At 44.8% G+C, this 26,178-nt stretch overlaps 3 protein-coding genes across 4 annotated transcripts in view; 1 reads left to right on the top strand and 2 right to left on the bottom strand.

Annotated features, from left to right (window-relative positions):
• The window catches only part of BRCA2 (BRCA2 DNA repair associated), a 41,155-nt gene extending 33,826 nt beyond the window's left edge, over window positions 1–7,329 (bottom strand). Inside the window, exons 1-7 of the mRNA XM_084272580.1 lie at window positions 7,242–7,329; window positions 6,398–6,649; window positions 3,653–3,758; window positions 2,789–2,841; window positions 2,635–2,675; window positions 2,424–2,535; window positions 372–427 (exon numbers count right to left, since the gene is read on the bottom strand). Coding sequence (XP_084128706.1) covers window positions 372–427; window positions 2,424–2,535; window positions 2,635–2,675; window positions 2,789–2,841; window positions 3,653–3,758; window positions 6,398–6,649; window positions 7,242–7,308 — 687 coding nt within the window. The 5' untranslated portion in view covers window positions 7,309–7,329. The remainder of the gene's footprint in view (window positions 1–371; window positions 428–2,423; window positions 2,536–2,634; window positions 2,676–2,788; window positions 2,842–3,652; window positions 3,759–6,397; window positions 6,650–7,241) is intronic.
• Window positions 7,330–11,868: 4,539 nt separating this feature from the next.
• On the top strand, window positions 11,869–13,625 carry ZAR1L (zygote arrest 1 like; the record flags this gene model as incomplete). Its single annotated transcript, XM_084279637.1, has 4 exons — window positions 11,869–12,474; window positions 12,764–12,856; window positions 13,008–13,082; window positions 13,482–13,625. 4 exons carry the CDS (start codon window positions 11,869–11,871, stop codon window positions 13,623–13,625), a joined length of 918 nt encoding a protein of 305 aa, XP_084135763.1.
• Window positions 13,626–16,527: 2,902 nt separating this feature from the next.
• FRY (FRY microtubule binding protein) overlaps window positions 16,528–26,178 on the bottom strand; it is a 179,370-nt gene continuing 169,719 nt past the window's right edge. Inside the window, exons 59-62 of one of the 2 annotated variants that reach the window (XM_084279472.1) lie at window positions 23,562–23,579; window positions 20,677–20,787; window positions 17,993–18,186; window positions 16,528–17,074 (exon numbers count right to left, since the gene is read on the bottom strand). In XM_084279472.1, the coding sequence (XP_084135598.1) occupies window positions 16,816–17,074; window positions 17,993–18,186; window positions 20,677–20,787; window positions 23,562–23,579 (582 nt within the window). In that variant the 3' untranslated portion in view covers window positions 16,528–16,815. The remainder of the gene's footprint in view (window positions 17,075–17,992; window positions 18,187–20,676; window positions 20,788–23,561; window positions 23,580–26,178) is intronic. The other variant, XM_084279471.1, reaches the window with a different exon arrangement.

The raw sequence follows: 26,178 nt of genomic DNA, 5'->3' as shown, positions 1-26,178 counted from the left end.
TTGACAGAAGAGGAAGAAAAACACACACACAAACCCTCAGATAAGTAGCATAGTGCAATTTGCAATTATTATTTCTCTTTGAATGATTCTCTCTGCTGCTGAACCCAAGTGATTTTGCTTTATTAAAATAACACAGCAGAGTTAAAAAACCACATCTTTTTCATAAAACATTCCCCTTCCTCAAAGGGAGTTATTTGTGAAGATAGTTTACAATTTTACAGGTTTAGTTTTGTGAGCAGTAACTTTTAAAAATACCCAGTTAGGAAGGCCTAGAATTAAAGTGACAGAATTTTTTATTCTTGGCTCAAGGAACATATTATGCATGTAACTCAATATCTTAACTGAATATAAAGAACAGCATAGCTACTTACTAATTCAGTTCTTTCATCCTGTTGCTTTGCTCCAGATACAGAGTCACTGTCTCTGGCTTTAGAACAAAGATAGACAAGTCAATTCATTTGTTCCTAAGCAATTCACTGTGTTCAAGCATGGTTGTTTTGAGGAGGGTTTTCTTAGGATTATTTTAAATGCAGGTGAAATCTGTAAACAACAAACTAAAATATCCTACAGGCAAGGCTAAGGGACAGTGTACAAAAGCAGTTTCATAACAGCATAAAGCACCCTAAATGATAGGTTGCAGTTGCTGCTGTGTGGGAGACTGGTTACCACCCTGAGCCCACCACCTCTGCCAGTCCCCTTTCCAGCAGTTATTCACAGCACTGCTCACTAATTGTTTCTGCCAAAGGACAGGGGTGTGATCTTCAAGCCTCTGCCAGAGATTTGTTTTTTGCCATTTCCTCCCACAAGAACAGGAATATCTTTTCCCCTACATTACAAAAGGAAATACCTAAAGAGCAGTATATTCAAACAAAACATTTAATAGACATCTAAGTTCCATATTGTAGCCAAATTACTCTTTCCTTACACATGGCAGAGTGGACATCATTACTATACAATACTAGGCTCATCCAGGAAGGGGGAGAATGAGGACAGTTCAAACCACAACCAGAACATCCTTAAGCTATGGGTGTTTTCCCTAGCCTTCCTTTTCAGCTCACATTATTCTGAACCAATGAACACCCAAACCAGCACCACTCAATAGCCTTCTGAATAGCATCACCCCCCCTGCCAACAGAGGAATCAGGAGTATCTCAAATTGAAGGGACCCATAAGAATCAGAGAGTCCAACTCCCTCCTCCTCACAGCACTACCTAAAACTAAACTGTACAATTAAAAGCATCATCCAGATGCTTCTTGAACTCTGGCAGGCTTGGTGCCATGACCAACTGTTGTATGAGGAGATTCCCAATTCTCACAGGCATTCTTAACACACTTTATATACTTGCATGTTCTATATGCTTAGTACAGTGATAGTTTAACCACATTAAGAGCAACAACATCAGGAGATGAGCAGACATCCAGGTTTTCCCATTTTCTCAAGAGTTTTGATGAATAAATCATAAATTCAAATTTCCTTTTGCTTATTCTAAAGAAATCCTACTTAAAACACCACCTTAAGTCAAGGCTTGATGTTTAGCATCACTGTTAGTGCCACTAAAACAATCATCACCCACTCATTCTCACCCTGTCATACTGGCACTGGTGTTTGTGCAGCTGCAGGGTAAATGAAGTCCAAGAATTGCCCTGTTGAAATAACTCAGAAAATATGGTCTTCAATTGGGTAAGTATCTCAGTGTGTCTCACAGCATCAATACAATGATAGGCACAGTGACAGGATTTAAAGATGCTGAAGCCAGCACTGCTACTGGAAAGGGTTTTTTTTAACAGGCTACTTCCTTAGTCTTCATAAATATACATGATTTAACCTAATTGCATCTAGTTTTGTGATAGTGCAAATATAAGCAATAATAATCTAACCCTCTTTCTATGCCTTGCTATGTTATTTCATAGAATCATGGAACGGTTTGGGTTGGAGGAGACCTTAAAAGATGCCCAAAGCCCCATCCAACCTGGGCTTGAACACTGCCAGGGAGAGAGTAGTCACAGATTCTCTGGGCAACCTGTGCCAGGGCCTCACCACCCTCACTGTAAAGAATTTACCCTCAAAGTAAATAATTTCTAACATTTAATCTAAATCTACCCTCTTTCCATTTAAAGCCATTACGCCTCGTCCCATCACTACACTCCCTGATCAACAGCCCCTCTCCATCTTACCTGCAGGCCCCCTTTAGGTACTGGAAAGCTAATTTCTAGATTTATATTCCCTAATCCCTAATCCAAAAGAAGAACATATTTGAAAAGCAATGACACAATTCCATTTTTTCCTTGTAGTGCTGCGTTATTCGAGGTCACCCAACAAAGCATCACTGTGAGAGTTTTGTCCCTTTTAAAGCAAAACCAATCAGTTCTCACCAAGTGAAATTAGTTTTTAACCTTTACCAACTGTTCATTTTCAGAAATACCTATTATCACCGTTGCACCAAGCGTAGGAGGGGTAGCTAAAGAACTTGACCAGGACATATCTGGATCCACTTCTACTCCCAGACTTTCAGAAATACGTATAGGAGTTCTGACCTAGGAATATATTTAACAATTAATATTTCTATGAAGAATTCTAGATGTACTACAAAGGAAACAAGAAACAAAATGCAAAATAGAAAACAAAGTATTTACCTCCAAAAATTTTGGTGTGCAAAACAAGCTTCCATTTGGCCCTAGAAAACATTATGTATTGGGGACATTAAGTAATACCTAAGGTAAAAGGATTTTTATCTATAGATGTCAGATATTTTTTAAAAACAAAGAAACAAGAAAGAACTCCACAAACCAGGGATATTACTTCTCTGAGGTGTTCTGTAAGCATTCCTTAAAATAGTTGGGCTGCAAAACAAAACCAAACAAAAAAGTATTAAATTTTGCTTCTTAGTTTCTGAAAATAAGTGGATATTTCAGACATGACACACATTGCCATCTCCTTTATTATCTTTCTTTGCAAACATGGCTATTTCCCTGACTAAAAAAAAAGGCTGATTTCTCCTAACCATCAGTTAGGATTTTAATCCTCACTATAAGTTTAATTCACACAGTAAAATGCTGCTTCTGTGAGATGCTAATTTTCAAGGATGATCTGACTGGCAAATAGCCTACTAGAATTCAGTATAACCATGTTTTTCCTAATATGCTATACAAAACTATGGAAACTGGCTGAATTAATTGTGGTTAATTAATTAATTAGTGTAAATGTTCTTTTAATCAACGTGACTACTACAAGCATATTTCTCTGAAAGATATGCATTTAAATGTAGAAATCAAGGCTATTAGTAAAAAAAAAAAGCCTCAGGAATTTTACTGTTACAAATTACTACTTGAAAGGCACATGGTACATCACTACTACTCTTTCTTGCACTAGTACTGAGAATTTGGGAAGCTGAAACAATGTCAACAAATACAATATGCCAGCTGTGAAGAAGTTTAAAAAATAGGAAGAACACTTAAAAGCAAGGAAGTGTTAAAAATTAGTTAGCATGCTATTTTCAATTCACTTAGCAACTTACAAGTGTCACAAATATAAAAGACATACAGGGTTATTGACTGCTTTGAAGAAGTTTAAGAATCAAACATGGTGGTTTTAATATTTCTTTTTTCTTAGAATGCAGTTTATATTATCTTTGTCTAGATATCTTTAGCATACCTAGGAGCAAGGCAGTTGTGGCAGGTACCAGGAGGAGAAGCAAGCATTTCATTTTCTGGATCTGGCTTTCTTATTGCAATACGTGGGCTTATCAGATTCTCTCTGCCTACAACACAGAAGATAATGGCACAACCTTTCAGAGCTACAAGTAACACTTTTGATTTTAAAGTTTAAAATAGGCTTTAAAAAAAAAAAAAAGCAACACCTGATTTTCAGTGAGAAGAACCCAACAAAACACTACCTTTTAATCTATTTTTGGAACATGTTCAAATTCTATATCCAAACTGTGCTAAACATATCAAACACACAGCCAAAATCTTTCATTATATTGCATTATTAATTTGATGTATATGTGTTTCAGCATGTAGGTCTAGGGGAGTAATTGTGCCCCTGGACTGGGCATTGGTGAGGCCACACCTCGAGTGCTGGGTCCAGTTCTGGGCTCCTCACCATCAGAAGGACATTGAGGTCCTGGAGCGAGTGCAGAGAAGGGCAACCAGGCTGGGGAAGGGGCAAATCCTCTGAGGAGCGGCTGAGGGAGCTGGGGCTGTTTAGCCTGGAGAAGAGGAGGCTGAGGGGAGACCTTCTCCCCACCTACAACTACCTGAAGGGAGGTTGTAGAGAGGTGGGTGATGGTCTCTTCAGCCAGGGGACAGGAGATGGGACAAGGGGCAATGGCATGAAGCTGTGCCAGGGCAGGGACAGATTGGACATTAGAAACAAATGTTTTCCTGACAGAGTTGTCAGGGCCTGGAACAGGCTGCCCAGGGAGGGGGTTGAGTCACCTTCCTGGATGTGTTCAAAAAAAGGGTTGATGAGGTACTTAGGGGTCTGGTTTAGCACAGAGCTAAAGAGCAGGCAGCTGCGTGGATCTCAGCTCTCAGCTGGGGTAAAACCACGACACATAGGATGGGAATGGTTGGATTTGATGATCTTCAAAGATCTTTTCCAACCTTGTGACTCTCTGATTCTGTTTCCTTGATATTATTCAACTCACCTATTCCACTTCAGTTTTAGTACATTGTACTGTACCTTTCTTGTCACTGCAGAAGTTATTCTTAGGAGATAAATCAATACATGAAAACATACAGTTGTACCAGCTCTCCCTTGAGATAACACCAGATACAGGCTTCTTGATTTGAAGCAGCAGCATCAAGCAAACATTTCTGGAACACTCAAGTGGATGCACTGTCACTGGCAGCAGTAGCTATTTACGTGCTGTGCATCTCCAGGAAAAAGAGAGAATGTTCCAGTGGAACCCTCTGAACCGTGAGCCCCCTTACATGGAGGAGCAACTACCCAAAAGAATTCCTACTTGGAAATTTCCAAACCACTATCCATATCAGAAATGACACTTAGGTTTCTGCACTTCTCTCTGCCTCCAAGTTCCTGAGTCCACATGCACAGCAGCGCTGCATCCCAGTACCACATCAAGGTTAAATCCATCATGCTCTTGTTTTTACCAGAAATAAAATTAGGTATATGAACCAGTTGGCTCTAAACAAGAAAACCAAGAAAAAAAAAGATCTTGGCCCAGCCACAGGTGACTAGAAATTTCAATAACAGTCTCTTCCCTTCCTCAGGAAGTATATACAAATGTCCACGTGCACAAGCAGAAAGCAAAAGTAACTGTTCTGAAACAAAAGAGTCATAAGGTTCCTTTGTTTGCAATGAATGAAATGCTACCCAGAAGTCACTAGGGACTTAACACTTTGTGTGTCCAAATGGCTAAATTTAGAAGAAACGTGTTCTCAGCTGAGAGTAAGTTGAGCAGAAGTTCAGCAGTGAGCTTAAGAAAAACAAACAGTGTAGCAATATTCTACAGCAGCGATGTTATAAAGTATATTTAAACAGCACATTCTACAGCTTTAAAGACTTTGCTTTGGGATCTAACAATGATTCTGGTAATAAAGGCAGTCTCCTGCTTCTCTGTCATCTATTTAGAAAAGCTTATCTTATTGTTAGGAAGGCACAGACCCAGCAGATGGACAAGCCAGACATTGCAGGATCAGGGTTAGATGTTCTCTCAGGGAAGATTCTTCTCTCTGTGCAAGGAGGATAGATACTACAGCTTGCAGGTACATCAGAAAGGAGCAGAGTGGCATGTACTTCCATGACATACTTGGGATTTGGAAACAATGTAATGAGAAGTACATCCTAAAAGCTGTAGAATTTTTTTGTTTTCAAATGTAAAAGCCTAACTTCTTTCCATTAGGTACAATTTTACTACCTCAAAGAGTCTAGGGCTTCTAAAGCTTTCTAAGAAAGGCCAAGGAGTGCCCTACAGATTGCCTTGTACTTGGGCATGATAAGCATCGTTATCTCTCAAAAAGATTTTCAGAGATTTTTCACAAAACAAAAGTGAAACTGCTAAAAAGAAGTAAACTGCTCTGATTCTCAGTCAATGGGTTACATTAGTAAGTTCACTGTCTCCTCATATTAATATATTTAATATACTTAAGAGCATTAAGACCACAACAATATAATTTCTACAGGGAACTTTACATTACCAGTTCATTGTAAAGCTGAATTCATTATTAAAATTAATTCTGCATTTTTGTAGGTGGCTTTCAGAAGCCAAATAAGATAAGTTTTTGAGTCAATTCCTGTCACAGCAGCAGTATCTATTACACAAGCAATTATCAGCTGCACCAACAAAAGGTAAAAAAAAAGTCTTTTGCTTCCAAAGGGCAGGAGCAGCTTTTAAAATCCCACATTAAAAAAAAAAATTAAAAGATTACTCACTGGATCCTATTTTGTTCTGATCCTGTTCTTTTCCAGGAGAAGCATAAGGTGGTGATATCAAATTCTGTTCTTTAAAAATCAGTGGAGTTGATGCCAGCTGACTGTATGTAGAGAGTTTTGCCTTTGGAGTTTTAAAAGACGCTTGATCGAGCCAGCCAAAGGGACCATCAAGTTCTCCTAACAGTTTAGACTCATATGGGGGTGCTTCTGCACTGAGTTCTTCAAACCAGTTGAGACTGATAGGCCCTAAGTCTGTGAAGAAAAACATGCAGAAAACCACATGAAAATAAAACCAGAAGTAAACAAGTATCCTTTATGCAGGATGTGAGGATACATTAGGTATTTCAATGGTTGCAGACAACTGAAATGCAATTCCACTGCCATGCTTCTGTTTGTTCATAGATAGCTTTGAACTTTGATACCCCATAAAAGAATGCCTGCCCAAATTCTCAAATCAAAGAGCAGATAAATACCCAGCTTGTTTAAATAAAAACCAGAAGTATACTTTTATTCCTTATTTTACTAATTTAAACAGGTTCCTGTTTAATATATGTTTTACAGACTATGGCAGGTGCATTTAGACTAAACCTGGTCTGCATGTGTTTATATAAAGAGGCCACAGCTGAAACTAGCAGAAAAAAAGTAGCTGAGCACACATTGTCAAAAAACCCCCACACTTATGTTTAAATAAACAGATTAAAAAGTAGATATTAGAAAACACAGATTTGGGGAAAGAAGAGCCACTAACAAGTTGCATAATGCTTTTCTATGGGCAGATGTGTGTAAAACATCAGTGGCCATTATGTAACCCCAATAAAAGCTGTGTACTGTAGAGAAGCTGTACCTGATTCACTGCAGTGTGCCTTAAATAACTCAAAGAAAGTTGGTCTTTCCACAGGTTTGTAATCCATTGTCTTATCCGTAACATTACTGGAACAGCTGTTGGAAAAACTGAGGGAAGAATAAGATAACACTGTCATGCAGTGGTACTCCAATGCCATGGGCCTGCTTTCCCACAGGTCTTGGTAGGTGTGCCATAACCCAAACTCTTTGGCTCAAGGACCTTGATGTGCGTTCAAACACTGTGATGATGAACATGGTATGAAAACACCAGACAAGAAGAGCGTGGTTAATTATCACAGAATCACAAGGTTGGAAGAGACTTTTGAAGATCATCAAGTCCAACCATTCCCATCCTAAGCTAAACCAGGTCCCTAAGTACCTCATCTACCCTTTTTTTGAACACATCCAGGGAAGGTGACTCAACCCCCTCCCTGGGCAGCCTGTTCCAGCCCTGACAACTCTGTCAGGAAAACATTTGTTTCTAATGTCCAATCTGTCCCTGCCCTGGCACAGCTTCATGCCATTGCCCCTTGTATAGGACAATTATACCAGCTAATGAAAACACTCAAAGACAAGAGAAAACAAAGATGGAATGGGAAGGGAATTTTTTGAGGTGTTTTAATGCGAATGAAATACAAAATAAATCCATGCTAATTACTTCATGCCAGGATACAATATGTGCTATTACACATCCTCTTTCAACTTATGTGCCAAGAATTTGGGCTAAAGCTGCTTTCAAGCAGAGAGGACGTTGCAGCTCCTGCTTATTTTAACAGGTTTATTGCTGTCACTGTAACATCAGTTTCACACGCGATGGCTGCTCTGTACAGGCTGCCGCACCACCGTGAGGGGAAAGGCGGGTGTTTAAAGGGCAAAGGCTGCCTCAGAAAGCCACGACATGAGAAACCCCCTCAGCAGCACATTGTAAGAGACGAAGCGACCTGAAGCGACTTATCCCCGCAGCTTCCCGTTAGGGAACGCGCCTGTTGGGCTACTGCCCAGCGGCCTGCCGAGCCGCACCGGCTCACCCGAAGGGCCTCAGAGGACGAGCCCCGAGCCCCAACCCCAAGCAGGCCGCAAACCGAACCCCCCGCGCACGCTGCGAGAAAACGAGCGCCACAGACACAGCACCCCCACGGCGGGGTTAAATTGGCAGCGGGGCCTCCCCACGGGAAGGGGCAGCCACCGGGCTGAGCAGGGCAGAGCGACCCGCGGGGCGTTTACCTCCCTCCGGCCCCTCGGGCGGCGCGGCGGCCGCAGCATCGCCTCACGCGCGGGGCGAGGCGGCGCGGCCTCCCCGCGGGGACGGCAGCACACGCGGGGGAGGAAGGGGCGAGGTGGGGTGGGGCGGCTCCGCCGAGCCCCACGCTCCCCCAGCCACCCTGCCCCCACGTTCAAAGCTTGGCGCCAACACGCCCCCACGCACCTGCGCACTCGGAGCATCCGCCGTTCCCGCCTTCCCCGGCCTGCACGTCACGGGAAAGAGGCGGGGTAACGGCCGCCGCTCCCTCCCCTCAGAGGCGGCGGGGCGGCCCCAGGTTAAGGCAGCAGTGCGAGGAGGGAGGCGAGATGGGGGCGAAACAGCCGCAGGTGGAGGAAGCGGCATCTCTTGTTAACGCTTTCCCGCCGTGGCTGGTTTCTCACCCTGCAAGAGGAGTGTCGTGAGCCACTGCCGGCCAGCAGCTTTTATTCGTGCATCCCTATAGGCAAAGGATCATGGAACGCGTTAGGTTGGAAGGGACCTTTAGAGGTCATCTAGTCCAACCCCCTGCAGTGAGCAGGGACATCCTCACTCCATCAGGTCACTCAGAGCCCCAGCAAGCCTCACCCTGAATGTCTCCAGGGATGGGGCCTCCACTGCCTCTCTGGGCAACCTGTTCCAGTGACCCATCACCCTCATATTGAAGGGCTTTTTCCTAATATCCAACCTAAATCTCCCCTTTCCAAGTTTAAAACCATTACCCCTTGTCCTGTTGCTACATGCTCTTATGAACTGTTCTTCCCCAGTTTTCTTACAGGCACCTTTCAGATACTGGAAGGCTGCTCTAAGGTGCCCCTGGAGCCTTCTCTTCTCCAGGCTGAACAAGCCCAACTCTCAGCCTGTCTTATCATAGAATCATAGAATGGTCTGGGTTGGAAGGGACCCCAAGGGTCATAGAGCTCCAACCCCCCTGCCACAGGCAGGGACACCAACCTCCAGGCCTGGATCTACACAAGGCTGCCCAGGGCCCCATCCAACCTGGCCTTGAACACCTCCAGGGATGGGGAATCCACCACCTCTCTGGTCTTCATAGGAGAGGTGCTCCAGCCCTTTGATCATTTGTGTGGCTGCTCCTCTGGACACACTCCCAACAGGCCCATATCCTCCTTGTGTTGAGGGCTCCAAAGCTGGACACAGTACTCCAGGTGAATGAGAAACGAGATATGAAGAATCATATCCAAGGTCAACGTATTCCAACTTACAGTTTAACAGCAGTTAACTCCAATGTCCTAGAAAAAGGCTGAGCAGCAGTACTGTGATGGAGAGACATTACCTGTGGCAGCCTCAAACTCACCTTTTTACCTCAGCGTTTTTGTAGCCCTTGACAGGTGTAATTATCATGGTAGTTGATGTCACAGTCCATGATTATTATTCTCCACATGCATACCCATTCCTATTTTGACTTTTTACAAGTTCTTGGTCTCAGCAATGAATCCATAAAATCGTTTCAAGCTGGGTGGAAAATTCTTCCTCTTACCGGTTTTGAGTCAGCCCTCTGTCATTTTAGCCAGATGTTCATCTACTCTTACGTTGGTATAAAGGGGTTTCTTCCCACCTCTGCATACCAGTCCTTACTTTACACAGATTTATCACATCACCCACATCAGTCACATTCTTCAGTGTCTTTTCACGCAGTAACTGAACTCCTTGAAGGGATCTTTCTCAAGCACACTGTGAACGTTCACAGATATCACCCCTACCAGCTCTCTAGCCCTTATCAGTCATTGCATTTTATAATGCAAACACTTTTGTAAAGGTGGTGAGGCAAATAAATTATTTGGCTTCGAGGATCTGAGGATTCTGCAGTCTCTGGAGACTCACACACACAGTTCAGAGGATTTAATTACGCGATTTTAACGATACTATCGAATTGAACTAATGTGATGTCGTTGTGGAAGGACTGTTAGTGCGATACATAAGCGCTCGTTTTGCTAACAAATATTACCTTATACAAGCACAAAGCCCCTTTGGCTGCTATAACCGTTGTCCCTCCGGACTGTTGTGCAAACCGAAGCACATTCAGAACCTTTTCCTAAACCAATACAGTCGACGACAGGGAAAAGCCGCATGTAGACAACCCCCACGTGATGGAGCCATGGGGATGCCCAGACCTTTCAGTGATGGAGCCGTGGGGATGCCCAGACCTTTCAGTGCCGATAAAGACTTCTTTTCAGAGACGTTATCACCGGCATTCTTTGCTGACTAGTCTGTGGGGTACCCATTTTACCTGGGCTTTGTTTGTTAGCTTCCCAGCCCCCTTCCGTGTCTAAAGACACAAGCAGCGGGAGCTGTGAGCAGGCGGGCTTCCCCCTGGCTGTCCCAGCTACGGCCGAGTTCTCTCTCGTCATCTTTACAGGACCTGGCGGCTACGCGCTACACTTTGACAGCCGATGACTTCCCGGCTTACACAGCTCTGCGAGGATCCTCACCGCTTTACAGCCTCGCAAACCACTGGGGCTGCTGTCTTCAGCCCTGGAGTCGTTACTGCAGCTCCTATCCCCGCGGCTGCGGGCCCTACCCCGACACCACAGGTGAAGGGGTCCGGGAATACAGAGGCTCGGCCTGTGTGCGCCTTGCCCAGTTAGTCCTGTCCAGACCTTGGCCTTCTACAAAGATCTCGATGAGCTAAGGAACGCGATGGCTGCAACAGGGGCTCCGTGGTCGGCGTGTCCACGCTTTCCACGCGTGTGCCTGGGAACACATCGCCTCCCGTTGCAGCTCGGAAAAGGCACTGGGCGCAGGGATGGGCGCAGGGATGGGCGCAGGGATGGGTGCGGGGATGAGCGCAGGGATGGGTGCGAGGATGGGTGCGGGGATGGGTGCGGGGATGAGCGCAGGGATGGATGCGAGGATGGGTGCGGGGATGAGCGCAGGGATGGGTGCGAGGATGGGTGCGGGGATGGGTGCGGGGATGAGCGCAGGGATGGATGCGAGGATGGGTGCGGGGATGGGTGCGGGGATGAGCGCAGGGATGGGTGCGAGGATGGGTGCGGGGATGGGTGCGGGGATGAGCGCAGGGATGGGTGCGGGGATGAACGCAGGGATGGGCGCAGGGATGGGTGCGGGGATGAGCGCAGGGATGGGCGCGGGGATGGGCGCAGGGATGGGTGCGGGGATGAACGCAGGGATGGGCGCAGGGATGGGCGCGGGGATGAGCACAGGGATGGGTGCGGGGATGAACGCAGGGATGGGTGGGAGGATGGGTGCGGGGATGAGCGCAGGCCGGCGGCGACCAATCCTCCCTCCCCCCAGCCAGCCCCACCCGGCTGGGGCCAATTTCCCCATCAATTAGCAACGATTAGCAGCAGCTATGCAGGTCAGATAAAGGCAGGACGAGGAGGCGGCTAGAGCGGAGCTGTCTACGATCATGGAGAGCTTTGTTTTTTCCCCTTTCAGCACGTACCCGAGCTTCAGGGGCAGCCTCGCGCCGAACCGCAGCGGGGACCCAGCGGGGAAGCAGCCCAGCTGGAAGCAGGGCAAGGCCAGCGCCATCAGCCCCTTCCTCGGGAGCCCGCTCGCCCCCGTGTCCTCTGACTACCTGGACAGCTACCGGCGGGCCCAGCTCCAGACCCTGCTGTCACAGGTGAGCCCCGGGCTGGCAGTGCGGCTCCGCTGGGCCAACACCAAGGAGGTGGGCGTGCAGGTGAGCCTGCAGGCCGACGCCGCTGTGCAGTGCTCGCTGGGGCCGCGCACCCTGCCCTTTGGCCGCCCCCTCACCCCCACGGTCCTCCGCACCCAAGGGCACTTTGCCCTCTACTCACCTGTACCGGACCGCCGCGTCTTCACGCTGCCCGAGGCCGCTGGACCCCAGGAGAAGGACAAGGCGTGTGAAACGACTCCTGAGGAGCCGAAGGTGGAGGATGGCAGCAGTAAGCAGCAGGAGGGACAGGCAGAGACTGCCCTGCCGAGTGAGGGGGAAGCAGAGACACCAGTGGAGAAGGCTGCAGACCCCAGGCAGCGAGCTGCCTTCCAGGTGCGCGGCGCTGGGGCACCGGGGCCTGAGGAGAGGCTGGGGCTTGGTGCAGCCTGTTCTCGGCGGGGCTGGGGGGTGGCGAACCCATAACGCCGGCTGGAGCTGCAGGTTCTTGAGCAGCAAAAGCCGCAGCGATCCCCACCCTGGCTTCTCAGGTCTCGCCCCGGGTTGGTAGCTCCTGCTTCCTTGCAGCAGTAGAGCCTGTGAGAACAGGTGGTGTAATGGAGGAGCTGGGCTGGGTGTTATTGTCGTGCTGGGGGCTGCTAAGTGAACTCCTCTTTCTCTGCAGTTTTTGGAGCAGAAGTATGGCTATTTCCACTGTAAAGACTGCAAGACCAGATGGGAGAGCGCTTATGTGTGGTGCATTTCTGGAAGCAACAAGGTAGTTAAGTCATTTCTTGCTCCTGACGCTTGTAGGAGTAGCACCAAATACCTGTGGAGTCAGATGTTTTGGCACAAGTTTAGGTGCCTGTTCTGAACACCTTGAGTAAATATCTACAGTATCTGAGAACTTTTTTTGTCTCTTTATTCAGGTGTACTTCAAACAGCTCTGTCGCAAATGCCAAAAGGGCTACAATCCCTATAGAGTGGAAGCAATCCAGTGCCAGGTAAACTGAAGATTTCTCTGTCCTGGTAGAACTGCCAGAGTCTGTGGTATTCTCTTAGTAGCTACTGAATTAGATAAGGTCTCTTCCAGAAGAAGTAATTGCTTTCACCAAAGTACTAGGATATTTTACTTGGGAAAGGTGTAATGGGATAGGACTCCCTCCTCCTGCTGATGCCTGATGGCTTGCACAGGTGTTTTTCCATTCATACAGTGTTTTGCCTTGCTATACACAGGGTAGGGTTCTGGGTTTTTAAGTGAGAAGGCTCTTACAGCTTAATTTCATAGGACTTTTACCACACAAGTATCAGCCCAAGTATGTTGCTATGATTAAGGGAAGCTAAATGTCAATCTAACATGAAGTGAGCACTCTTGATCTGCTGCTAATAATGTCTTCTTTAAGACCTGTTCAAGGACTCGTTGTTCCTGCCCTCAGAAGAAAAGACACATTGATCTCAAGAGACCTCATCGCCAAGAGCTCTGTGGCCGCTGCAAAGGCAAGAGGCTGTCCTGTGATAACACTTACAGCTTCAAATACATTGTTTGATCTGTGTGCCCTCTTCTCTTCTGTGCTCTGTACTTTGTCAGTCTCTTGTAATGTTTTGACTTTAGGCTTTTGACCTGGCATTGGCTAATGGATGAAGATTTTTGTATTATTTATTTAACTTCAGTGTATATACGTTGTGAATAAAGTTCTACACAAGTCTGTACTAGTTTGTTACCCCTTAGTTGTATCTTCCTGTCATAAGAGGAAGGCCTGTCTGGAAGGAAGCAGAACCAGCTTGATTTTTCTGAAGAAAACAGGTTTTAGTCAGTTTTGAGGAAATGCTGAGATTAAAACTGCACTAGTAAGTTCTTTCCTTCACTCACTCAAAATGTGTGGAAGATACAAATAAATGTTCTGGAGCATAAATTCTGGGGTATATGCATATAACTGTCTCTTCCCCCTGCTTCTGTTAAGGGTATATAAAAGACATCAAAAGCTAGTTTGGCAAGGGAAACTATGTGAGAGTGGGACAAGTGTAAGCTGGGCATCCAACTGACCACCATGGAGGGGACTCTTTTGTGCTAGAGTACCTGTCCATGGCAGAATAACAGATTGTTTGGCTACTGTATCCTAAATGAAGTTATAACAGCTCCTTAGGCTCCTGAGTCAAAGGCTTCTGCCCTTAGCACCTTTCTGGTCCCATTCTGTCTCTCCTGAGTCAGTGGCTTAAATTAAACTGAGGATGCTTTAGTTAAGATGAAACATAGTCGGGGACTCTTAAATGAAGGACATGTGCTGCAGCTTATGTTGTCCTTGGACTCCAGTGAAGCTTTATTGGGAGTGTACTGATTCCTACTTCCTTAAAGCTTAGAAAGGTGCTAAGAAAGCTAGATGGTTGCATCATGGTAGTGTTGTATCAGTGAAGAGTGACAGAATACACTGGGGGGAAGGAACTTCTTAAGGGCTTCAGGGTCAGCTGAAGATCCATTGAAACAACTGGCTCAATGCATTGCATTCTGCCTGCAGGGCAGGGACAAGTGCCATACAGCAGCTGCTCTGTTCTGCTTGACATCTGTACTGGGGACCTGGAAGAAGCATCAGTGTAAGTCAAGTCTGCAGGTGGCACCAAGCCAGGGAGACCTGCTAACAACAGCTGAGGGCAGTGCTGCTCTTTGGAGAGATCTCAGCTGACTGGAGGGACTGGCCAAGGGGAGCCTTGAGGTGTTCAGCAGGGACGAGAGGAGATTCCTCCCAGTGATGGGAGAACTCTGCAGTAGCACCAGGGGGGCCTGGCTGGGGTGGGGGGCAGCTCATAGCAAAGTGCCCCTGGGGTTTGGTTGGCAGTGAGCTGGGTGTGGGGTCAGCAGCAGGCCCTGGCAGCAAAGGGTGGCAACAGCATCCTGGGCTGTAGGAACAGCAGAGCCAGCAGAGCAGGAGAAGTGATTGTTCCCCTTACTCAGCACTTGCTAGACCACATCTAGCCTGCTGTACCCAGTTTGGGGCTCGCTGTAGGAAAGGTGGTGCCCTCTACTGAACTCCTTACAGTTGATCAACAGGCTGGTCACAGGGCTGGAGCGCTTGCTCTGTGAAGAGATGTTGAAGGAACTGGGCTTATGCAGCCTGAGCTTTACTGGATTCTCAGAGCTGAGGCCGATACTAGAGGATGGACAGCTTTTAGCTCTGGTTAAAGAAAAAAACCCCAAAGCTGGAGTGAACAGAACCATTACTGATGCTTTTAACAGAAACAATCAATCCTTCACCTTCATTTTTGGATTGGGGTTTTTGTTTCAGTCGTGAAACTGCTTTAGTCAACATGCTCTTCCTGGCTGAGTTGTAACTACAGAGTGACCGAATAATCCTCACTTTCTCACTGGTTTCTGTCAGTGTCATGAGCAGTTCCACCACAAACAAAGAAAAAGGTGTCTCTTGCTGGTCATGGGTGTCATCCAGAGCAGCACAGTCAGACAAGAACACAATCGTCACAAGCAGCACATACTCTGTGGTGATTATATATGTCTTTTATATTTTAGTTAAATGGATGTACTGATCCAAATATCAGCCAAAGTTACCTCACAAAAACGGTAAGTGTATTTACAGAGTGAATAAGTTACATAGCTGTTAGAATAAAAGTGTCTCAGATGTGCAACAGATTTACATGCATACATTTAACACTGGACAGCAGTTAAATGTAAGAAAAAACCCCATACAGGTATGACTTTTATATACATTACAAATAAAATAAGACATCTCTTTAAAGAAACTTAACATGAGAACTTGCATTTCACGTTAATGTTTTTACTTTTTATAGGCAAAATTTATATTAAATAAAAATACGCATGCATGAGAGTTCAAAAGGTTTGACTCTGTGATGGGACTTTCTCCTACAAAATGGCAAGTTAAGTTAGATCAACCATCCTTTAATAGTATAAATATATTCATAAAAGCAACCCTCTAGTAAAAAGCAGCCAAGGTCCTTTAAAAAAAACAAAACAAACCCAAAAACAAAGAAAAAGAAAATCTACCAAGACCATTGATGATGCTTGGGGGGGGGGCCTAAGAACAGACCTCTGCAATATGACCCAGTACCTTCAGAGACAGTAGCCTAGTAACATTAGGAAATGTACTTTGTAGCAGCTCGTTGTTTCAAGATACAGTAATCGTCTTCAAATTACAGTGTACACTAAACCATAGTCCATTTACACTTCGTTTCACACACACAAGGCTCTCAGCTTTTGACCAACAAGTCTGCGAGATTCTGTGGCCAGCTTCATTCTGCCCATCTTTCACTCAACCAAGTAAGAGGAAAAAAAAAAAGAGGGGGAAAAAAAAATGTACAAGCTTTTTTTTTCTTTTTCTTTTTAACAAAAAAATATTATTTTGTGAAGGAAACATTGCACTTTTGCCAACCTAAAATTAAATTTGCTAGAAAGGAAGTACTGTTCAGTGTAGTAGGCTTTGGTATGCGATGGAAGTCATTTCTTCAGTAGTGAGTTGCAGTTGCTCAGTGAAATGCTATCTGATTTTTTGTGCAACAGAGAACAAAGGATGTTGTCCCAGCTGCTCTACGCTACCTTTGTCCTTACAGTATTGCTACACATTTGAAGTTCAGCCCGTATCTCTTTAGAAGAAATCCTAAACGTAACAAGAGCCAGTACAGTTTGACCAAACCTTTGTAAGGCTGAGAAGACATCGAGCCACCTCACTCCAACAGGGCAGCACTCCCGGCTTGAGAGAGGACACACCAGTCCTGTCAGAGACTTGTGCCAGAAACGCTGGAGTCTGGAAGAAAAGTGTTGATGACCCGGTAACTCTGAGCTCTGCGAATCATGTCGCGGATCTCTATGTTCAGCTCCATTAGTTTGGTGCAGATTTCGGTCAGGCTCTGGTTGGAGCCCACCAGTGCGTAGGTGCCCGTCTGACCCAAGGTTTGGTGTCGGAAGTAAATGTTCAGTAGTGTCTGGACTTCATCGTCAGAGCTACTTCCAAAGATATCATTGGGCCACAAAATCCTGCAGTCAAACGGGAACAGAATGCAGACATCAGTTTGGGTTTATGAGCACGGATGGAAACCAGGTGTAGAGATCCATAAGAGGAGAACTGACTGGCACATGCTTATAAGCCAAAGGTTACTCGCTGTTTTCAGCTACTCATCTGTTACTCAGACTCTGGTATCAGGCAGAGAAATCACATAAAAGTACAATTTCTATTATCTAAAAAAAAAAGAAGCTTTAGAAAACTTATTCAAGCAAATGAAAGCGGAACTGGGCTGAATGTTAGCTGGTGCCAGTGAGGTGCACCTCCAAGGTGCCAGGTCTTTATATAAAAAAATTCTCAAGAGCCTCACAGAAGCACTTCTGCTATCATTACTTGTGGCACATCCCTGCAAAGGGTGGTAACATCGATGCCCCCATGTATCTTGCTGAATCACAGCATCACAAGGTTGGAAGAGACCACTGAAGATCATCAAGTCCAACCATTCCCATCCTAAGCTAAACCAGATCCCTAAGTACCTCATCTGCCCTTTTTTGAACACATCCAGGGAAGGTGACTCAACCCCCTCCCTGGGCAGCCTGTTCCAGGCCCTGACAGCTCTGTCAGGAAAACATTTGTTTCTAATGTCCAATCTGTCCTGCCCTGGCACAGCTTCATGCCATTTCCCCTTGTCCTGTCTCCTGTCACCTGGCTGAAGAGACCATCACCCACCTCTCTACAACCTCCCTTCAGGTAGTTGTAGGTAGTGAGAAGGTCTCCCCTCAGCCTCCTCTTCTCCAGGCTAAACATCCCCAGCTCATATGATTTGCCCTCCAGAAAGCACATTAACAATGCTGACTCAGCACCTTCCATTTAGCATAAAGTTAGGAAGACAAGAAACACATCCTATTCCAGTAACATGGAAGCCTTAGTACGAGCCATGTAGCAAAACTTGCCTGCATTCTCTTATTTGTCTGACAGCTTTAACCAGTTCATTGTTCTTCAGACACTCCAGCATGGACTGAATAGCTGCTTCTGTGGAGTTGAACGTGGGCTCCGATTCCGTCGTCAGAGGCTCAGCTGCGATGGCAGCAGTAGCGTCCTTCAGATTCTTCTTCAACTCGCTCAGCTCTCTTGACATGTTTAACAGCTGTGCCAAGGAGAAAGGTGAGAGATGGGCGTTTTCAGCCTCCACAGGCACCCCAGGCAGTAGGCATGTCAAGTCTGTACTTACTACTACATTGGATGTACTTATGAGGGAAAAGACATGGTTTTAACACAAGGATGTTTCTTGTGCAGTACAGGCAAAACACACCAACTATGTATTCTTAAGCTTTGTGCATCCTTCAACCCTATGCTGTATTTTTGCCTTGCTAAGATGCAAGAGCACATCTAAACAATCTCTTATTTTTCACCCCTAGCTACTTTTTTTCATCTCATAGTGGAAAAGGTTCAGAAGACATACACTGCTCCTAGCAGTGATATGGTGATTTATTTACAAACCACATGTGGGAGCTGATAAGATTAATGGATGGACTGGAATTGTGTAACCCTTTGCCAGGCCAAAAAATTAATATGGCAGAAAGCTCATAAATAATTAATCAGTGAACACTGGATTTCTAAAGGCCTACCTTCTCATGCTCAGACATGCTAAGAATTACCACTGTCACATGAACTAACTATGGAACTTCCTTTAAAGAACAGCCTATATACCCAGCAAAAGAGGTGAATTTCATTGTGAAATTCCATTATCGTTCTCCAGGTCCACAGGCTGCATTATTTCCAACAATCTAACAGATGCACAGGTACAGAAATCAATCCTCTTATAAAGAACACAAAGCATTTCTAACGTTTAGACTAAGATGAATCATAGAATCACAGAATCACAGGGGTTGGAAGGGACCTGGAGAGATCATGGGGTCCAACCCCCCTGCCAAAGCAGCTCCCCAGCTCATATTGCACAGACAGGCATCCAGACGGGGCTGGAATCTCTCCAGAGATGGAGACTCCACCACCTCCCTGGGCAGCCTGTCCCAGGGCTCTGGCACCCTCACTGGGGAAAAGTTCTTCCCCATGTTGCTGTGGAACTTCCTGTGCTCCAACTTGCAGCCATTGCCCCTTGTCTTGTCTCCACAGACCACTGAAAAGGGGCTGCCCATTCCCCCTGCATCCCATACTTCAGATATTTATAAACATTCATAAGGTCCCCCCTTAGTCTTCTTTTCTCCAGGCTGAACAGTCCCAGCTCACTCAGCTTTTCCTCAGAGGGGTGATGCTCCAGGCCCTTCATCATCTTTGTAGCCTCCTCTGGACTCTCTCCAGGGGATCCCTGTCTTTTTTATCCCAGGGAGCCCAGAACTGGACAACATGAGATGGCTGCTGTCCTGTCTTCTCTTTAAAAGTGAACAGCACAGTCCTTTTCAAAGTGAGCCAGCCTTCAGAACCATTCCTTAAGGCATGGGAAGTTTTCAAACTCTTTGTACTGCTACAGAACCATTTCCATTTACAGGGAACCTGTAAACTACTAGAATCTGTCATAAAATGCATTTTATAGGTTGAAAGTTTGTTTTACAGCTACAAACGAAGTCCAGTAACTTCTTCCCCTGAACAGTTTAAAATACAAACACCAGGAGAAAAATATATGGAATGGCAAGGTGTTTTGCTATATTTCCTTAAATGATGATCATTCCACTTCAAGTGATCACCTCAAAGGTATTTCAGAGTATTACATATTTTATACAACTACCTGACCAACAACATTGCTCTTGTGAAGTGTTTTTTATGTAAGATACAGCTTTGTGTTTGGAAACATGAAACTGCTTTTGATTCGCTTACCCTGAGAACCAGACAAGGCAGCACACTTGCTGTCAAGCTACAAAGTAGTTCTACACTACACACCTCTGCTTGCTCAGGTGTGAGAGGAGGCAAAACCATTTAACAGTTCACAAAAAACTGCTGCAGACATTTCTGGCATCATACACCTCCAATGGAGACAGTTTATATGGCTGGATATTCTATGTATAATTCCAGTAAAATCTTTAATTTGGCATAGAATCATAGAATGGAATCATAGAATGGTCTGTGTTGGAAGGGACCCCAAGGATCATAGAGCTCCAATCCCCCTGCCACAGGGCATCCACATTAAGATTAATTTACCAAATTATTTTGTTTCTGTCATGCTAACAAGTGCTTCAGGTCTAAGTGTCTCCACAAAGTTCAGGTAAAATCAGTGGTGATGTAGGAAAAGGGTATTTTCTGCATGTGTGAAGAAGGCTCATTTTCCCTAAAAAATTAAAGCCTCCATTAATATAAAAACAAATCACTTGCAGGTGCTCACACAGCGTGAGCCCCCCCTACAGGCAAAGTTCAAATTCCACACATCCTTCTGCTTTGTTACCACCGACTGAAATGACTTCCCAAGACTGAATGTGTAAAACATCCCAGTCTCTGAAAGTACAGTCAGTGACAGAACCCCATCATCTCGACTGTATTATGATGCAGATGCTGGTGTATCGAAGGGTTTTGTCTGCAGATTTATATTCAGGGTGACACAGTATAATCTCTGGTGCAAGTTCAGGGAAAGAAAAGTAAGAAGATGAAAGTAAGAGGGTTTGTTTCAGAGTAAGACTTTGTTACATACCTCTGGCATGGAACTGACTTCGTGCACTTGTCCAATAAGTTTACAGTAGGACTGAAAAAGCAACAGCAGCTGAAAATGCAGTTTATATAATCTCTGACACAGTTCCAGTTGCTAGGAAAGATGTGTAGGAGAAGAAATAATTAATAGAGATCAGCAATTTGGGGTAATTTTCAATAAGAAATGAAACACATTGAGATACTCCAGTTCTTCATAAACATTATTTTACTGAAGTATGAGCACACAGTATCTCAGAAAAAAAGCAGTGTTCTTTCTTCTGCAGGGAAGCCACATAGGCCACTGACAATCAGAATTATAAGGGCCAGATCTCACGTAGCACACGCCAGCATCAATCTCAAAGCAGTTTCTATAGGTTAGCTCCACTGGTGCCAGTTTGCAGTTGGAAAGCAGACATAGAATATGGGGGAAAGGACTTTGCTGCATAGAACATAGAACTCTTTAAAGCTTCAGAGACCAAAGACCTCTTCTGAGAGGGTGGCAATCCAAGAGAGAAGCAATGAAGTAGTTGTCCAAGAGGGTCAAAGCTCCTGCCTGTTTCTCTGAGGGGAGAGGGACAGGCAGTAAATCCAGCCAACTGTGCAATTCGAACCTCAGCTCATGGATTTCCCACCGTCTTAAAGAAACCTCTACCAATGGATGGACAGAGTTTCATGTGTAAGAGGACATCTGGCTTCTAAATTTATTGCTACTGGATTAAGCAGATACTGTTCTATGAACATTGTTCACACGCAGGACCACACAAAAGGTGTCAGACACACTCCAGTAACATGCGATGGGCATATCTGCCAGCCAAGACAAGTTAATATGCTCATGGTCCTGGTATCTGTGTGTCTAGCCAGGGGAGGGGGAATCTTGTAGTTCCACAGCTGGATCACGGTGGGGAAGGGAGGAATATTTCATGGAAGAAGTAAAATGTTCTGCCAGTGCCAGTGAGGAGGCCTCCCATGCCTTTGGCAGGAAAGCCTTGCAGACATCACACTGTATGTGGTATGTCCTCTCACAGACTCAGAGAGCAGGGTGGGCTCAGTGATTTTCCATTTCCTTGGAGGAACTAGTGCAGGGTTCCATGCCAAACATGTCAGAAAAGAAGATGCTATTAATGACTCTCCTTCCTTAAAGCACTTCGTGCCTGCTTAGCTACCAGCACATACTTCAGCTACTTGCTGAAGCGGGGTCTGTGCAAATGCCAGCACAAATACTAATGAAAAGTACTTGAAAAACTTTGTAAGCATTAATTTGACTGATGTGTTTGTTTACATGTGGTTCAACATGTAAGTGCCAGGGTTTTTATTAATAAGTCAAATCAGAACCATGTCTTTAGCGTTCCAGTTCCCAAGATTTCTGGAACAAGGCTGAGGGGCTGAGGTCAAAAGAAAGGTTCTTTGGCAGGTTTCAGCTTTGTTCACCAGGGAAGGGTGGACATGTCTCTGAACAGTCACCCAACGGCACTGCCATAACCAGGCTCCTTCTGGAGGGGGTTTATGGAGGAGAGTGCCAAGCCAGGCCATGCAAGCCTCAGCATTGGTCTGCCACAGCACCAGATCAGCACTGCAAATACACCTGGTTGGAGCCCAGTGCTGTTGTGGATAAACTGTTCCTGGTGTCTGAGTCAGTGAGTTTAATGTGAGTGGGGTCAGAATGCACCCTCCTCAATGGAAGGGAGGAATCCCACCTGACCTGATTGGGCAGCAGAGACCCACAGGAGACCCACAGGAGCTGAGGGTGAGGCCCAACAGATCCTTTTTTTGGGGAAAAAAAGGAGGAACGGTGTGTGACCTGCTAGGACAGAACTGACCTGTGGGCAGGGACAAAACCTATCAGTGTCCAAGAGAATGAGAGGTAGGGCATGAGGGATGCTGCCTGTTAAACACACCTGCCCAGAGGCCATTCTCTGTAACTGAGGTGATGGAGCCTTGCATCTGCATGGAAACCCTTTCTCCTCCCAAAATGATGAGTGACTGTTTAGATACAACCTCCTGGAAATGGCTCTGGCTTCTGTCTTCTCTCAAACCATGCCCAGGCATGTCAGGGCTGGCTGGCACCCCAGCCAGGGAAGGTGCCAAGGATCACCCCTAACACCAGCCTGGAACACACACTCACTCCCTGCTCCTCTTTCTTTACTTCTCTAGCAGGGACATAGCCTGAGGTTCTCCAGAAGGGATCAAATTCACTCTTGAATGGCAACACTAAGATGAAGCAGTTAAACACACATACACTTGAAGTTGTCAGGGAGTTAAAAATTAATTGAAAACCAGGACACAGCATAACATAATTAAAGGAGAACAATAATTCAGTCTCACCCTTCTGGCTGCTAACCTGAATGAAGACAAACTAAGGTCAAATTGAAGACTCAAGTTTGACTCACTCAGTATGTAGTTAGTGCATCAAGCAACTCAATTTTTGTTCTTCATGACAAACAGTATAAGAAACCAGCCTTGGTGAAACTATTCATCAGTGTATAAACAAAACCAATTTGAAATGTAACTGTCAACTATAAATTGCATTCTTTCATTAGGGCAAATTGAAAATGATGACTTTTAAAATAACAACAGCAACAACAACAACAAATCTTCCACTCCAGCACATTATAGCCATTCAAAGGCTTATGTTTTCAAAAAATAAATAAACAAATAAAAAGTGACTGACCATTTAAAACGGCATATGAAGGTGTCAGAATTTTGGCACAGCATTTTTAAGTTTCACAAAACACACCTTAGTAAATTATTTTAGTCACTGCATGTAGAGCCACGTATTCTACAGGAGAATTATAACGAAAAAGGAAAACATGCTTAGGAGTAAAACAGTAAAATTGGGGTGTATTAGTCCATCCACTGATGGACAAAGAATATGAAAGAACTTGAACTTACTGCAAGAGATTCCATTTGCTACACAGCAAGCATGGCACAGGAGAAAAGGAAAGGAAAGAAAGTATAGTGTCAGTGTAATGCATGCAATAGGAAGCACAGCCCATCTTTAATGGCATAACTTGTCAGCAGTATTAGCAATGCTTGCCTCAACCTGGTAACTGGTTGGAAATAATCACATATAACATGCACAGCATTCTTAACAAAATCAAGCTTTAATTCTAAAGGTAAATTCCAGTCTAAATATCCTCAGTTAGATCTTTGGATTTATTAGTTTTGATTTATCCCACTCAGTAGCTCAGGAACTTACAGTGAAATTGTGTTAGAAAACACTTGAAATAATACTTTTGTTTAATTTGCTTGCTCTGTTATTACAAAGAGCTCATATTGCAAAATACCCCAAAATTAGGGAGGGTTTTTAAGTGATGAACAGAACTGAACTTTGTTATTTATAAATACTTTGCTATTTATAAATACTTTTACTTTTGGCAATAATGGATCTAATGAAATTTCCGGGATAAGCTTTGTGACTGCTGGCTTAATTGCCTGGCACATTACAAGGGAAACATTTTGCATAGAACTTCTACGTTATGACTGTCATAGGGAAAAAAAAAGGATGGAAAATGTCAGTTTGGTTTCACTACATGGCACGGCCACAAGTTGAGACAGCTCTGTATTCCTTCCTCTCACCAGTAATAATTCACTGATGCGTAATTCCAGAGCTATTAAAATGCAGTGTAAGCCCTGTTGCAACAGTAATAAAAATTCTAATGGCCCTACATTAGCATTTCAGTGATTAGGGGACTATCATCCTAACAAAAAAAGTGTGTGCTGCATTTCTTTGCCAAGAATACATCGTGTGTGTCTAAAGCAGCCTTTGTTATTTTATATATATATATATTACATTCTCATGACATTTTAGATTAACAGAGTCATCATGTAAATCATAGAACCATAGGGGTTGGAAGGGACCTGGAGAGCTCATCGGGTCCAACCCCCCTGCCAAAGCAGCTCCCCAGCTCATATTGCACAGACAGGCGTCCAGACGGGGCTGGAATCTCTCCAGAGATGGAGACTCCACCACCTCCCTGGGCAGCCTGTCCCAGGGCTCTGGCACCCTCACTGGGGAAAAGTTCTTCCCCATGTTGGTGGGGAACTTCCTGTGCTCCAACGTGCAGCCATTGCCCCTTGTCCTGTCTCCACAGAGCACTGAAAAGGGGCTGCCCATTCCCCCTGCATTCCATGCTTCAGATAATTATAGACTTTAATTAGATCCCCCCTTAGTCTTTTTTTCTCCAGGCTGAACAGTCCCAGCTCACTCAGCCTTTCCTCACAGGGGAGATGCTCCAGGCCCTTCATCATCTTTGTAGCCTCCTCTGGACTCTCTCCAGGAGATCCCTGTCCTTTTTAGCCCAGGGAGCCCAGAACTGGACACAATACTCCAGGTGGGGCCTGACCAGGGCAGAGTAGAGGAGGAGGATCCCCTCCTGTGACCTGCTGGCCACACTCCTCCTGATGCCCCCCAGGGTGCCACTGGCAAATGCTGTAACCAACAGAGACAATGACATGTGCCCAGTTACAGCCTGATGTCAGTGCATATGCACACACTGTGTTAATAAACATTTGGAATTGTTATTAAAATGATCTACCTTACCCTCAATACAAAGGCAGCAAACACAGAAACGTGAGGTAACACTAACTTTGTGCAGCCTAACAAAGTATTTCAACCTGGCTTCTCTCCATGGGTCTCACTAATTAAAAAATGTATGAAAAGTACTGTCCCAAATCCTGCACTACTCTTCTGTAACACCATGGCAAACCAAGCTTGAAGCTCTTGTGATGGGTAATTTTATGCATTTCTCATTGCCTCAGTATTTTTTGTTCTTCTATTTAGTACTCTTGCAAAAAAAATCCTTTATATCTTGGCTTCCATGCAGTTCATGTAAATTAAGCTTTGTGAAGCTAAATTCAAGATAAGAAGAGGACAAGAGCAGACAGATCACGGTGTGCTAGCAAATTCACAGGTGTGCTGGCTTGTGCTTTTCAAAGCTTTTTTGTCTCTGACTTAAGCTCCTCTGATGTTTAGCACACCACAAAGTTTCATTTGGACTTACAAAAATATTGGAATCCACAGATAATTTCTAATTTGCCATGGAATTTACTTTGAAAGGAGAGGGAGAAGCAGCAAATAAGTGAATTCCATGGTCTTTTTTTCCCCAGAAAATACTGTCTTCTCTGTACTGCTTCCAAAACCAGGGCAAGCTAAAAAAAACCCAAAGGAGTGGGGAAGAGGTTTCACATTACATGAAATACCCTTCTTCTTCACCAAAAGAAAATATACCAGATACTAAATCTCCCTAAACTACTGCAGCTCAACTCCACATTGCTGTACAATTCCATGATTCTAATTTCTCTTCCTCTCCTCCAGCATAAAATGAAATATTCCTTGGAAGTTGAAAAGACACTGATTGTCAACGAAAGGACATTTCTTTTGGTCCCCAGCAGCAAGGGCTCAGGTGGAATGATCCTTCACTCTTCCTCTCAATGTCTAGTTTAATTCCCATAGTAAGGGAAATGTTTTGATTTGGTTAGACACTACTCCAATTAGTAGGTTTGGCAG

Source organism: Gallinula chloropus (genome assembly GCF_964237585.1).
Source record: "Gallinula chloropus genome assembly, chromosome: 1".
NCBI lineage: Eukaryota > Metazoa > Chordata > Aves > Gruiformes > Rallidae > Gallinula > Gallinula chloropus.
The sequence above is the reverse complement of the archived record's forward strand: the minus strand, read 5'-3'. Positions and strand labels throughout refer to the sequence as shown.